General features: G+C 43.7%; 1 protein-coding gene across 9 annotated transcripts in view; it reads right to left on the bottom strand.

Moving 5' to 3' along the window:
* The window catches only part of cep290 (centrosomal protein 290), a 158007-nt gene that overhangs the window by 83150 nt on the left and 59246 nt on the right, over positions 1-15611 (bottom strand). For 8 of the 9 annotated variants that reach the window (XM_070900076.1, XM_070900077.1, XM_070900079.1 and 5 more), the window contains 6 exons: positions 12598-12690; positions 9954-10038; positions 7727-7869; positions 4242-4406; positions 2878-3027; positions 12-127 (listed from right to left, as the gene is read on the bottom strand). In XM_070900076.1, coding sequence (XP_070756177.1) covers positions 12-127; positions 2878-3027; positions 4242-4406; positions 7727-7869; positions 9954-10038; positions 12598-12690 — 752 coding nt within the window. The remainder of the gene's footprint in view (positions 1-11; positions 128-2877; positions 3028-4241; positions 4407-7726; positions 7870-9953; positions 10039-12597; positions 12691-15611) is intronic. The other variant, XM_070900081.1, reaches the window with a different exon arrangement.

Raw genomic sequence — 15611 nt, 5'->3', positions numbered from 1 at the left:
CGTTTCGGTACCTTTGATATTCTTTGTACAGCAATCCTTGTTGATGACGAATTACTGCAAATTTGCGTTTGTGATCTTCAGCTGCCTCTTGCAATTTCTTTTCTTCCTTCTCTTTGTTTGAGAGTTCCTAATGCACCAATAAAAAACGAAACTGCTAAGATCAACTTTGGTTAAATGGTGGGAAGGAATATTTCTATTCCTCAGTGTCAACCGTGGCTCAGTGGGTAGCACTCTCGCCTCAGAGTCAGAAGGTTCAAGTCCCACTCCAGGGGCACTCCAGTGCAGTACTGGGGGAGTGCTGCACTGTCGGAGGTGTCGTCTTTCAGATGAGACGTTAAACCTCTCAGGTGGGCGTAAAAGATCCCATGTCACTATTTCGAAGAGGAGCAGGGAAGTTATCCCCATTGTCCTAGACAATATTTATCCCTCAATCAACATAACAAAAAGAGTTTCTGGTCATTATCACATTGATGTTTGTGGGAGCTTGCTGTGCGCAAATTGGCTGCCGCATTTCCCACAACACAAGAGTGATTACGCTTCAAAAAGTACTTCATTGGCTATAAAGCATTTTGAGACGTCCGGTGGTCGTGAAAGGCACTATATAAATGTAAGTCTTTCTTTTATTTTAAAAAAGGTTTACGTTTGGTGAAGTCACGTGAGAGAGAGATGACATGTGGACACATGCCTACATTTAGGCGCTTGGCCCCACTGGGGAATTTTGGGGCACCACAAAATGGTGAGCCGTTTAACCTCACCACTCCACTAGTTGTCAGCAGCAGAATTGGTAGAGGAAAGCAACCAAAAATTACCCAGAAAATCATTCATTTTCAAAAGGAGGAATAAACAAGGAAATGGAAGCTCATGCAGGAAGGTCATTTAGCACAAGGGAAAATGCCAAAGCTAATGGCTAATCCCCCTGGAAGAAAGAGAAAAATCAAGATAATCAAGCCAGATCTCTCTCATGTACCCTCTGGTGCCGGATCAGAGAGAGCTACTGACAAGGGCAAGGACAGGCGCGGCTACCGGTCAAGATACCCATGAATGAATTGGCAGTAGCTTTATATCTTATGGTAAGACCAGAAGTCGTGACCTATAGAACTTCAGTGAGTTTTCCCCAGCTATCCTGGGAGATTCTTGTGGACAATTTCTCTCAATGTACTCGGGTGAGGTATGTGCTCCGGAACATTTAAAGTTTGCCTTCTCTCAGAATGGAGAGACGTGGTTGGAGGGGATTTAATGATGAGGGAAGCACAGCAGGGGCAAAAGTGGAGAATACCAAGAATAGGGAAGCTTTTAAAAAAAAAAAAATTGTTCCAGGATGTGGGCATTGATGACACGGCCGGCATTTATTGCCCATCCCTAATTGCCCCTTGAGAAGGTGGTGGTAAGCCGCCTTCTTGAACCGCTGCAGTCCGTGTGGTGAAGATGCTCCCACAGTGCTGTTAGGGAGAGAGTTTCAAGATCTTGACCCAGTGACGATGAAGGAACGGCCGATATATTTCCAAGTCAGGATGGTGTGTGACTGGGAGGGGAACATGGAGCTGGTGGTGTTCCCATGTGCCTGCTGCCCTTGTCCTTCTAGGTGGTAGAGGTCGCGGGTTTGGGAGATGCTGCTGAAGAAGCCTTGGCGAGTTGCTGCAGTGCATCTTGTAGATGGTGCACACTGCAGCCACGGTGCGCCGGTGGTGGAGGGAGTGAATGTTGAAGGTGGTGGATGGGGAGCCGATCAAGTGGCTGCTTTGTCCTGGATGGTGTCGAGCTTCTTGAGTGTTGTTGGAGCTGCACTCATCCAGGCAAGTGGAGAGTATTGCATCACTCTCCTGACTTGTTGCCTTGTAGATGATGGGAAGGTTTTGGGGAGTCAGGAGGCGAGACACTTGTCACAGAATACCCAACAGCTGATCTACTCTTGTGCGTGTTTTTGCCTGGCAGCCATGTTCGAACACTTTATACCCTTATTAGAAAGGATGTGAGGCGAGAACAGGTTCAAGCTGCATTTTAATACTCATCAACATCTTAGGTCTTTAATATTATGAAAAGGTTTGATAGGGTAGACATAGAGACAATGTTTTCACTTGTGGCAGAGATCAGAGCTAGGGGCCATAAATATAAGATCGTTACTAATAATACCAATAGGGAAGTCAGGAGAAAAATCTTTGCCCAGAGAGTGGTTAGAATGTGGAACTCGGAGAAGTTGAGGCAAATTGTATAGATATACTTAAAGGGAAGCTCGACAAGCACATGAGGCAGAAAGGAATGGAAGGATTATGTTGATGGGGTGGGAGGAGGCCCGTGTCGAGCATTAACACCGGCATGGACCAGTTGGGTTGAATAGCCTGGTTCTATGCTGTACATTCGGTGTAATTCATGTAATGGTCAACTGGCTGGAAAACACTCATGATTTAGGCCTACAGATGAAGAGTGGTAATTTGTCAATATGTTGGAATGCTGTTGACTCCTAATGAACCGTACCTCAACAAGGGTTAACGTTTTCTCAAGAGAAAAGAGGAGAAAGTTAGGTTGAAAACAAAGTTTTTTGACAACAATTCTGAAATAAAGAATGTTAAGTTTTACTATATCATCAAACTCCCTTTGATGGGATTACATCTTTATACTTTATAACTCTCAAGCAACCACTGGTCTATTCATTAACTTACCAGTAAAACAATTTAAAAACAATACAAAAACAATAGCCGCTATTTTGCTTCCCACTGACATCAAACTTTGAACTCACATCATTTTCTACCATTCTCCATATTACAAATTGATAATCAATATCATTACAACCGAGCATTCATGACCGCATTTTAAATGGTAAGAGAATAAGTGTTGTAAAGTAGTATTAACTATTAATTCCAACAGCCAATGTTTGCATACCTGTAGAAGCTGCACCAAATATTCATTGAGGGTGTTGATGACATCAGTACTACAGGATACCATTCCTTCTGGTAGAGCAAGAGGTTGGAACTGAATACTACGCCCTCCTGATTGACGTATTAGAGTTAACTCACTTTCCAGGTGTGTAATCTTTAAAAAAAAAAGAACATAATAGGAGCAGGAGTCGGCCATTCGACCCCTCGAGTCTGCTCCGCCATTCAATAAGATCATGGATGATCTGAGCTTGGCCTCAACTCCACTTCCCTGCCTGTTCCCCATAACTCTAGACTCCCATATAATTCAAGAATCTGTTTATCTCAGCCTTGAATATATTGAATGACACAGCTCTCTGGGGCAGAGAATTCTGAAAATTCACGACCCTGAGAGAAGAAATTCCTCCTCATAAGCATCTTAAATGGATGATCCCTTATTCTGAAACTATGTCCCCAAGTTTGAACTCACATAATTTTCTACCGTTCTGCGTATTACAAATTGATGATAAGTATTGTTACAACTGTGCATTCATGACTACATTTTAAATGGTCATAAGAGAGTAAGAGAAAGACTCCTCACCAAAAGTTTCAATAGTTTTAAATCAATCTTGGGGAATGGGTATCGTTAGCAAGGCCGGCATTTATTGCCCATTCTTAGATGCCATTGAGAAGGTGGTGGTGAGCCGCCTTCTTGAACCGCTGCAGTCCGTGTGGTGAAGGTGCTCCCACAGTGCTGTTAGGGAGGGAGTTCCAGGATTGTGACCCAGCGACGATGAAGGAACGGCCGATATATTTCCAAGTCAAGATGGTGTGTGACTTGAAGGGAAACTTGAAGTTGTTCCCATCAATGTTTCCTTTAAATGTTTTTTGGGTGCGTGGCCAATTCAAAATCCCGGGCATGCGTGGTTTTAGCCACGCAGCTTAAGAAAATATTGGTTCCCATGTGCCTGCCGCCTTGTCCTTCGAGGGAGTAGATGTCGCGGGTTTGGCAAAATGTAATTAGACATAAACTATCTTTCTTTGACTGAGTAGTTACACATAAACTTATTATTTGATGTTCTCTTTAAATGTGTATTGGCAACTTACTCACATTTTGGAGAACTGAACTGGTAACCTGTGCACAGAGGAATTTCATGAGCGCGCGTACTAGAACCAAGTGCTGCTTGGAACTTCAACCTCACGCTGTCCAGCCTACAGAGACCATGGGCTTCATGGGTGGGAGTTTAGGCAGCCACGCTGACACCTGTGGGTTTACTTTTACTACCCCACCACCCTTGACGTTACAGGTCCTTTTATACATAATTCCTTGATTCTGTTGTGAAAAGCCAGGTAGTTAAACATCACACCAACGCAGATTTTGAGCGTACGAACCCTTTCACTGGCTTTCGCCAGCTGATTGCCAGCTAGGCCAGCCTCTTTTCGAGCCTCTTTAAGCTCCTGTCGGAGTTCGTCATTTCTCCCCATCAGCTGGTCCAGCTGAGCTTTCATGTGGACATTGCCGGCCGATTTACCTGCTGCATTCTTCATCTCAATTGCCTGAAACAGTATTTGGAGCAGCTTGATTAGCATGCCAGCACTTTAAACCAGGATAACGAGACAAAGTCACTTTGAAAAGCATCACCACAACACATATACATACGTAGGAAAGAGTTACAGTCAGCGATGTCGGAGTGGTTTCATAGACCAATCAACAACAGCAACGGCTGGTGGCATCATAAATCCATTGTTGCCCATCTGTCAGCTGTTGCTCACTGACTTTTCTACGTTTTGCTGTTAACTTTGACATGTATGGGGCCAGACTTCACAGCAATGTTCAAGAATATACAACTGTTGGCTACATTTGCCCAGGTTTCTGCATGAATGTCCCAGTCCTCAAGACTTTCTTTTAGGTTATCACTGAAGCAATTTTTTCTGACCCCGTAAAATATAGCTATGGGAAGCTATCATCCGGACAGCATGCATGCCCCATTGGAATTGCACCTGTATAACTACGACCCTAGGAACATCGCAGCAGGAGTTGGCCATTTGGCCCCTCAAATCTGTTCCGCCGATCCATTAGATCATGGCTGATCTGTATCTTAACTCCGCGTACCCGCATTTACCCTGATGCTAGTCATAGTACAGCCCTCAGCCGTCATCACTCCGTCTTGCCACGTTACTTGGAAGAGAGATCATAGTCACACTTGGTGAAATCTTCCAGCTGTTTCATGAAACATAGAAAATAGGTGCAGGAGCAGGCCATTCGGCCCTTCGAGCCTGCACCGCCATTCAATGAGTTCATGGCTGAACATGCAACTTCAGTACCCCATTTCTGCTTTCTCTCCATACCCCTTGATCCCTTTAGCCGTAAGGGCCACATCTAACTCCCTTTTGAATATATCTAACAAACTGGCCTCAACAACTTTCTGTGGTAGAGAATTCCACAGGTTCACCACTCTCTGGGTGAAGAAGTTTCTCCTCATCTCAGTACTAAATGGCTTACCCCTTATCTTTAGACTGTGACCCCTGGTTCTGGACTTTGCCAACATCGGGAACATTCTTCCTGCATCTAACCTGTTCAATCCCGTCAGAACTTTATACGTTTCTATGAGATCCCCTCTCATTCTTCTAAATTCCAGTGAATATAAGCCTAGTCGATCCAGTCTTTCTTCATATGTCAGTCCTGCCATCCCGGGAGTCAGTCTGGTGAACCTTCGCTGCACTCCCTCAATAGCAAGAACGTCCTTCCTCAGATTAGGAGACCAAAACTGCACACAATATTCAAGGTGCGGCCTCACCAACGCCCTGTACAAGACCCTCCCTGCTCCTATACTCAAATCTTCTCGCTATGAAGGCCAACATGCCATTTGCCTTCTTTACCGCCTGCTGTACCTGCATGCCAACTTTCAATGACTGATGTACCATGACACCCAGGTCTTATTGCACCTCCCCTTTTACTAATCTGTCACCATTCAGATAATAATCTTCCTTCCTGTTTTTGCCACCAAAGTGGATAACCTCACATTTATCCACATTAGACTGTATCTGCCATGCATTTGCCCACTCACCTAACCTGTCCAAGTCACCCTGCAGCCTCCTAGCGTCCCCCTCACAGCTCACACCGCCACCCAGCTTAGTGTCATCTGCAAACTTAGAGATATTACATTCAATTCCTTCGTCTAAATCATTGATGTATATTGTAAATAGCTGGGATCCCAGCACTGAGCCCTGCGGCACCCCACTAGACACTGCCTGTCATTCTGAAAAGGACCCGTTTATCCCGACTCTCTGCTTCCTGTCTGCCAACCAGTTCTCTATCCGCGTCAGTACATTACCCCCAATACCAAGTAAATGTAGTAAACGGTGAGGAGCCCAGTAACAGACTTCAGGAGCACACAGATAGATTGATAAAATGGGCAGACACATGGCAGATGAAATTTAACGTAGAGAAATGTGAAAGGATTCATTTTGGTAGGAATAATTAGGAGAGGCAATATAAATTAAATGGTAATACAAAAGCAAAATACTGGAATCTGGAATAAAAACAGAAAATGGTGGAAATCTCAGCGGGTCAGGCAGCATCTGTGGAGAGGAAGTAGAGTTAACGTTTCGGGTCAATGACCTTTCGTCAGAATTGGAGTGTTCGTAAAGAACAGATTCTTAACAAGCAGTGGGGGAGAGGAAGAAAGAACAAAGGGGAAGGTCTGTGATAGGGTGGAAGGCAGGAGAGATGAGACACAAAAGGGATAATGGGCCAAATTCCTCTCCACAGATGCTACCTGACCTGCTGAGATTTAAAGCATTTAAAATTAAATGGTACAATTCTAAAAGGGGTGCAGGAACAGAGAGATCTGCGGGTGTACATACACAAATTTTTTGAAGGTGCAGGATAAATTGAGATTATTGTTAAAAAGACATATGGGATCCTTGGCTTTATAAATAGAGGCACAGAGTACAAAAGCAAGGCAGTTATGCTAAATCTTTACAAAACACAAGTTAGGCCAAGCTTGAGCATTATGGCCAGTTCTGGGGTGTCAAGGCCTTGGGGAGGGTGCAGAGATTTACTAGAGATGAGGGACTTTAGTTATGTGGAGAGACAGGAGAAGCTGGGGTTTTTCTCCATAGAGCTGAGAAGGTTAAGGGGAGATTTGATAGTTTTCAAAAAAGAAGGGTTTTGGTAGAGTCGGCTAGGAGAAACGGTTTCTAGTGGCAGACGGGTTGGTTACCAAAGGACTCAGATTTAAGGTTATAGGCAACACAACAACAACAATTTGTATTGATATAGTGCCTTTAACATAGTGAAATGTCCCAAAGCACTTCACTGGAGTGTTATGAGATTAAAAGTTGAATCTGAACCACATAAGTGGAATTTAGAGACAGGGGGGAGAGGGGAAAGAGAGAGAGAGAGAGAGAGATGGAGAAAAAGGGAAAGATGGAAAATGTGAGGGTGAGATAAATGAAGATTGAGGGATACGTCAGTAAAGCAGGGTAGTCAGGCTGTGTCAGGTGGGCGACTGGAGTCAAGACTGTGCAGGGAGCCAGCCTTACAGCTGCTGGGGACTGGAGCATGGACCGGTGAACAATGCCAAGAGAGATGTAATAGGAATGAAAGAAACCTGCCGGCATCTTACACTGTTACTTGTACCTGGTTTTCACATTTACATTTTATCATTCGCAATCATTCTTGTTTACTTCACAGAACAACACAAGATGTAAATAATTAACCGTTTCTTGGCTCTCAGGCTTATAGCACAAGCCTGTGGCCAAGTAGGAAATGGGCCTTTCAGCAGTCAGTGCACAATGTGACACAGACATCTCTTATTGCATCAGCACATTAACCAATGAAATTAGAACTCAAGAAGGATGAGGCTGCTTACGGTAACTAGTCGCTCCAGACTTTCTATCCTCAGGATTTCTTCCCCTCCTGTTGGAACAGTTTCCACTTGTGTATCCTTTATGGCTTGTAAAATCTCTTTCATACCATACTCAAATTGCTTATTTTCATCTCCCATTTCTTGCACTGCAACAAACCAATATTACTCACATCAGTCAAGGACCAACAGTTGCCAGTCAGATTTAGTTACTGATCCATGCATTTTTACAAAGCAAGCAATTCAGGAACATCAGGTTCTGTGACAATGCTCATGGTGAGCTGCACATTATTTACTATTAGACATATTTCCACATAATCGACTTGTTAGCAAAATTAAAGCCCGTGGGATTAAAGGGACAGCATGGATACAAAATTGGGGAAGGAAAGACTTGCATTTCTATAGCGCCTTTCACGACCTCAGGACATCCCAAAGCACTTTACAGTCAATGAAGTACTTTTGGAGTGCAGTCACTGCGCACAGCAAGCTCCCATAAACAGCAATGTGTCAATGACCAGGTAATCTGTTTTAAGTGATGTTGATTGAGGGATAAATATTGGCCAGGACACCAGGGATAATTCCCCTACTCTTCTTCGAAATAGTGCCATGGGATCTTCAACGTCCACCTGAGGGAGCAGACAGGACTTCAGTTTAATGTCTCATCAGAAAGACGGACAGAAAAGCAGAGTAGTGGTGAAAGTGATTGTTCTTCAGACTGGAAGAAGTATACAATATTAGGACCACTGCTCTTTTTGATATATATTAAAGACCTGGATTTGGGTATACAGGGCTTAATTTATACTAAACCTTTATAAGACACTGGTTCGGCCTAAACGAGAGCATTGCGTATACCACACTTTAGGAAGGATGTCAAGGATGAGGGAAAGAAGAAACTATTGAAGATGGGGTTGTTTTCGTAGAGCAGAGAAGGTTAAGAGGAGATTTGATCGATGATTGACAAAAGAACCAGAGGCGACGTGAGGACATTTTTTTCTTTTTTTTTAAAACACAGCGAGTTGTTGTGATCTGGAATGCACTGCCTGAAAGGGTGGTGGAGTGTAGTCACTGCTTTTACTGGGCGTAGGAATTTCACGGAGCTGAAGTTGGGCAAATAGCCCAACTCACCAACCAAGATGGCCTTTTCCTGAGCATGCGCTTCACGCGGGAAAACCCAGAACCTGCGCGGCCCTTACGGATTACGTGTGCACCTCGTACCCGCCCGTAGGGACCACAAATTACGGGCCAAAGTTTTTTTGACCAGAATTGTACCACCTCACATTTGTCAGCCGTGGCTCAGTGCCTCTAGAAGGTTGCAAGTTCAGGTTCCACTCCAGAGATTTGAGCACAAAAGTTTAGGCCGATACTCCCGGTGCAATACCGAGGGAACGCTGCACTGTCGGAGGTGCTGTCTTTCAGATGAGACGTTAAACCAAAGCCCCATCTGGCCTCTCAGGTGCACCTAAAAGATCCCATGGCACTATTTGAAGTAAGAGCAGGGGAGTTCTCCCCGGTGTCCTGGCCAATATTTATCGCTCAAATCAACATCTAAAACGGATTATCTAGACATTATCTTATTGCTGTTTATGGGACCTTGCTGTGCAAAAATTGGCTGTGATGTTTCCTACATTACAACAGCGACTACATTTCAAAAGCACTTCATTGGCTGCAAAGTTCTTTGGGACATCCTGAGGTCATGAAAGGCGCTATCTAAATGCAATTTTTTCTTTTTTTTTTAAACTGACTTTGTAATTCCATCGGACCCTTTAATGACCATTCCACCATCTTATCAATATCCCCTTGCAGCTTCGCTTAGTCCTCATTTGTATTTACTGTGTCGCCTATTTAAACATCTGTAAATTTGGATGGTGTTATCATACGAATACTTAACACGCTCATATCATATTAAAACGTGGGTTGACCATTAAAATGAAAGTAGTGGAGCGACAATATTGGCGACAGTCATTTCTAGCCTTTAGAGATTTGTAGTCATTTGGACACTTAACGCTTAACAGATAGAAATAAACGACTCGCAAGCTACTATCAGTAGAGTATTTGAGCCAGTTGGTATTGCTTATACCCTACAGACACATGTCAGGTGCAACATTTCTATACTATAAAACACACGATCAAGGATTCAGGAAATAAAAACAAAGAAAACTTACCTACCTAACTTGTCTTTCATATACACGTTACAACAAATATTCATAATGTTTTTATTTAAAAAAGGGCTTACATTTTGCTTTTAGCTGAGCAGTTTCGGTCTTCCTTTGTTCTACTTCTTTCCCCTTCTCTTCCAGTTCTCTCGAAATATGTTCATTCTAGAAAGCAATGCAAGGATCAATGCATGGTCTGAGAATTGCAGACTCTGAGAATTGCATTCTCTCTACACATGCTTTTCTTTACAAAAATATTTCAGTGCCTAAAAATCTTCAGTCTACAAAAAAGGGGTCTACAAGTTTAAGAGTGGGACGAACGCATGCCCAGATTGGGAATGGGCCGTTGAATGGCTAAATTTGTAATATGCGGCATTATTGAGTTCATCGCAAATTTACCCGATCTTTTTAAACAGTGCCAATCTTCTGCCCGTCGAGCCTCTCAGGGCTCATTTGCACAGCTGCTTTGTTCAAGTACACAGAGGTTTCCTGCGTTCCTTTACACCTTCCCTCGCCGTGTCCCATTCCCTCCCTCGCCCAGCTCCCTCTCCTCTTTCAGGCTCTCTCTCCCAGTATCCCGTTCTCTCCGCGTAACTTCTGTACTTAACGTGTTTAAAAAACAAATTGCAAAAAGAACTAATGTGTTAATCGCAGAAGTTTATTGCCATTAACTGACAGCCTCAGTTTCAACACAATCGATTTGTGGAAGGCTGGCTTCCACTTTGAAAAGTTTTCCAATCCAATTCTCATAGACTTACAGCTCATTAAAAACAAAAAATATTAAACCTTTTCACGTTATGAAGAATAACTTAAGTTGGAAGCAGAGATGATGCTGATAAAGTATTTGAGTTTTGCTCTCACTGTTTATAACCAAATCTAAATTCCTTGATTGGGTGCAGGCTCGAAGGGCCGAATGGCCTACTCCTGCACCTATTTTCTATGTTTCTATGATACTGCTTTGTACGGGTACGGGAGTGTAGTAGTTATACTACCGGATGAGCAACTCAGGGCTTACCAGTTCAAATCCCACCATGGCATGTGAAATTCAATTCAATAAAGCTGGCACTAGGAGAAAGGACTACAAAAGCTGCTGGATTGTCATAAAAACCCAGTTAGATCCTTCAGAGAACTTACTACCCTTACCCTACATGTGCCTGAGTTGGTAGAACCCGCGCCTCTGATTCAAGAGGTTGACCGCCCCAGTCAAACTCCCCACCTGCCACTCTAGAGCACAAAATCTAGGCTGACACTCACAGTGCAGTGCTGAGGGAGTGCTGCACTGTTGGAGGTGCTGTCTTTTGGATCAGACGTTAAACAGAGGCCCTGTCTGCTCTCTCAGTTGCACGTGAAAGATCCCATGACAATATTTGAGAACAGCAAGGGAGTTTATCCCCGTTTTCCTCATCAATATTTATCCTTCAATCAACATCGCTGAAGCAGATTATCTGGGCATCATCTTGCTTTCTGTGGGATCATGTGTACGCAAGTTGGCTGCTGCATTTTCTACATTACAACAGTGACTACACTTCAAAAATAGTACTTCATTGGCTGTAAAGCACAGATGATGAGGCGTCCAGTGGTCGTGAAAGGCGCCATATAAATTCCAGTCTTTCTTTTCTCTTTATGGCAGTTCCAGTCCATACTATATGGTTCACTCTTAATGGCCTCTTGTTGTTTAACAAACACAACACTGGCCACAATAATTGGGATTTCCTGCTTTGGCCTGCCTGCCTCAATGGTCCATCCCATACCCCCGGCCAATTTTTCTGGGTCAGGGTAATTCAGCTACTATTGGTAGGTTCCTGGCCGGGTTCCAACGGGCATGATGTGACTGCCACAACATAACCAGGCCATTAGAATTGTTTTAAAAAATGTTTTGCCCTAGTCCATTTTAGATTGTTGGAGCCATTTAAAAATGTTACAAGGCAAGCCCAAGCTACCCTGGAAACCAGGAATACGCAATCATTCTTATTGGCCAGTGTTGGTAGGGTGCAAATGACAGGAAAAATGTTGGATGATGCATTCCCGTCGTTTGCATGACCCCCTGCTCGCCCATCACTTCTGTTGGAAAATCCCAGAAGTAGTGGGGACAGGGAACAGGGGAGCCAGCAGTGAGGCTCCTGATGAATTTGCAGCCACCAGCCTCTGGTTATTCCAGAGAGCCGGCATACATCCAGTAGAAAATTCTGCCCATTCATAACAAAGTATTCCTTCAAAAACACTCAGCTAAAAGACCTTTGTATAACTATATTATCCATTGGGATGTTAGGCATTGGCAGAAGCACACATCTTTCCTTCTTGCATAGTTTCCCCACCATCTTTGAATCCTTTTTCAATAGGATGGAACAATAATCTTACCCTATTACACTTGTACCAGTGCCCCTCACCCCGTGTTTTTAATGGAACCAGTCCCCTGGGTCTGTTCTAACAATGTATATTTGCATCGTCGGAAAACTATCTCCATAAGTAGCTATACAAACCAATAAAACCCACTCAAACCATTTCCCACCTTCCTGGTTTTACTAATCTTGTACAAGCAACGTTCCCGCCAAGCTGCGCGGCCGTGCAGCGGTCTGGAAGCCCCGTGCAGGCTGCTCACCGGCTTTGAAATGGGAGAAGGCGCGCACACGCAGGAATTTGAATGGGCCACGCAGCCACTTAAAGGGACCACGCACCCAAGCAGCTTACTAAGAGGGAACATCGAGTACAGCTGACTTGTACTACCTGCATCATCTGCCTGTGGAGCTTGGCGAGCTCAAATTCTGCGTTCTGGTACTCTCCTTCTCTGTTCAGTAACTCGCTGCGTATACGATGATTCTACACAGGTACATTAACTTAGTTAGAATACACTGGCCACTTGTAATGCAAAATTCCCCTCGTTCCCTGAAAAACATTCCTAAAGTAATTAATCACATTTACAACGTTAGATTCTTCATAAGGAGTCCTTCCTACATTGATCGGAGTTTGCCCATCGCATACACTAAGGCAGGTTTGACCGTCAAAGGGGGCAAGCGGCAAGTGCTTACTTTGCGATCGCATTGTGACAGCCATGTGCTTTCCCTCCTGCTCCCATGTTGCACAGATATTACAACCGTGGACTGATGAATTTCCATATAGATAAGTGTGAGGTGTCCCATTTTGGTACGAAGAATCAGGAGGCCACACTGCTTGGAAATTTTAAGTCGAAGTGTCAGCTGTGGCTCAGTGGGCAGCACTCTCGCCTCTGAGTCAGAAGGTTGTGGGTTCAAGTCCCACTCCAGGGGCTTGAGCACAAAAAAAAATAATCTAGACTGAAACTCCAGTGCAGTCTTTCGGATGAGACGTTAAACCGAGGCCCCGTCTGCTCTCTCAGGTGGATGTAAAAGATCCCATGGCACTATTTTGAAGAAGAGCAGGGGAGTTATCCCCGGTGTCCTGGGGCCAATATTTATCCCTCAATCAACATAATAGAATAAAAGATTATCTGGGTAATTATCACATTGCTGTGTGTGGGAGCTTGCTGTGTGCAAATTGGCTGCTGCGTTTCCCACATTACAACAGTGACTACACTCCAAAAGTACTTCATTGGCTGTAAAGTGCTTTGTAATGTCCTGGGGGGTCATGAAAGGCGCTATATAAATGCAAGTCTTTCTTTCTTTCTAAATGGGGTAGAGGAGCAAAGGGATCTAAAGGTACAGATACACAAATCAATAAAAGTAGTGGCCCTGGTGATAAGGCCATAAAAAGACAAACTAAACACTGGGGTTCATTTCTAGAGGGATAGAATTGAAAAGCAGGGAAGTCATGTTATGCTTGTATCAAACCTTGGTTAGACCACACTTGGGAGTAACTTAAGTTAGAATACACAGTTCTGGTCTCCATATTCTAAAAAAGATATAGAGGCACTGGAGAAGCTGAAAAAAAGATTTACAAGGATGACACCAGAACGGAGACTACACTTATCTGCAAAAGGACATAGACAGGCCGAGTGAGTGGGCAAACATTTGGCAGATGGAGTATAATGTTGGAAAGTGTGAGGTCATGAACTTTGGCAGAAAAAAAATCAAAGAGCAAGTTATTATTTAAATAGAGAAAGATTGAAAAGTGCTGCAGTACAGCGGGACCTGGGGGTACTTGTGCATGAAACACAAAAGGTTAATATGCAGGTACAGCAAGTGATCAGGAAGGCAAATGGAATCTTGGTCTTTATTGCAAAGGGGATGGAGTATAAAAGCAGGGAAGTCTTGCTACAGCTATACAGGGTATTGATGAGGCCACACCTGGACTACTGTGTGCAGTTTTGATTTCCATATTTACGAAAGGATATACTTGCTTTGGAGGCAGTTCAGAGAAGGTTCACTAGGTTGATTCCAGAGATGAGGGGATTGACTTATGAGGAAAAGTTGAGTAGGTTGGGCCTCTACTCATTGGAATTCAGAAGAATGAGAGGTGATCTTATCGAAACGTATAAGACTATGAGGGGGCTTGACAAGGTGGATGCAGAGAGGATGTTTCTGCTGATAGGGAAGACTAGAACTAGAGGGCATAATCTTAGAATAAGGGGCCGCCCATTTAAAACAGAGATGAGGAGGAATTTCTTCTCTCAGAGGGTTGTGGATCTGTGGAATTCGCTGCCTCAGAGAGCTGTGGAAGCTGGGACATTGAATAAATTTAAGCCAGAAATAAGACAGTTTCTTGAGCGATAAGGGAATAAGGAGTTATGGGGTGCGGGCAGGAAAATGGACCCGAGTCCATGATCGGATCAGCCATGATCGTATTAAATGGCGGAGCAGGCTCGAGGGGCCGTATGGCCTACTCCTGCTCCTATTTCTTATGTTCTTTTGTTCTGATCAGGAACGGTTGAACAGGTTGGGGCTCTTTTCTCTAGAAAAGAGAAGGCTGAGAGATGTCCTGCTGAGCTTGGTGAGTACCAATTCTGCATTCTGGTACTCCCCTTTGTTCAGTAACTCCCTGCCTATAAGACGATTTCGGAGATACATTAACTTGGTTAGAATATGCTGAGCACTTATAATAGAGGGGGTTTGATAGGGTAGACGTAGAGAAGATTTTCCACTTGTGGGGGAGCCCAAAACTAGGGGTCCTAAAAATAAGATAAACTCTAATAAATCCAATATACAATTCAGGAGAAACTTCTTCACCCAGAGAGCAGTGAGAATGTGGAACTCGCTGCCACAGGGAGGGGTTGAGGTGAATAGTATCGACGCATTTAAGGGGAGACTGGATAAACACATGGGGGAGAAAGGAATAGATGGATATGCTGATAGGGTGAGATACAGAGGGGTGGGAGGGGGCTGGTGTGGCGCATAAACACCGGCACAGACCACTTGGGCTGGTTTCTGTGCTGTAAATGGTGTGCAATTCCTTTTAACAAAGGCAGGATGGAAAGCTTCTACTGAACAAGGAATCATTTTCCAAAACGCAAATTCCAAAGACTCCAAATTAGAGACAAACAATTGGGTAGGAGGACAAGAACCACATCTGTGGAGGATAGACTAATCAAAGAATGAGGATGTCCTCATCAAAGATGATCTTTTGTAGCTTTCTTCCCCATTTGCTTACTCATATTATAATAAAGTCACAGTTGGGCAGAAATTGGGCCGATTCATTATTAATTATTAAATTACACTGGGAATAATTTAATAAAGACTGCACATTCTTTAAAATACAGGTCTAAAGTGCAAAGTCATATTATTATAGGATGTTGATCATATTCAAATATTTGTACGAATTAGAAAAAT

The sequence above is a fragment of the Pristiophorus japonicus genome, chromosome 15 (assembly GCF_044704955.1).
Source record: "Pristiophorus japonicus isolate sPriJap1 chromosome 15, sPriJap1.hap1, whole genome shotgun sequence".
NCBI lineage: Eukaryota > Metazoa > Chordata > Chondrichthyes > Pristiophoridae > Pristiophorus > Pristiophorus japonicus.
This window is presented reverse-complemented; position numbering and strand designations above follow the sequence as displayed.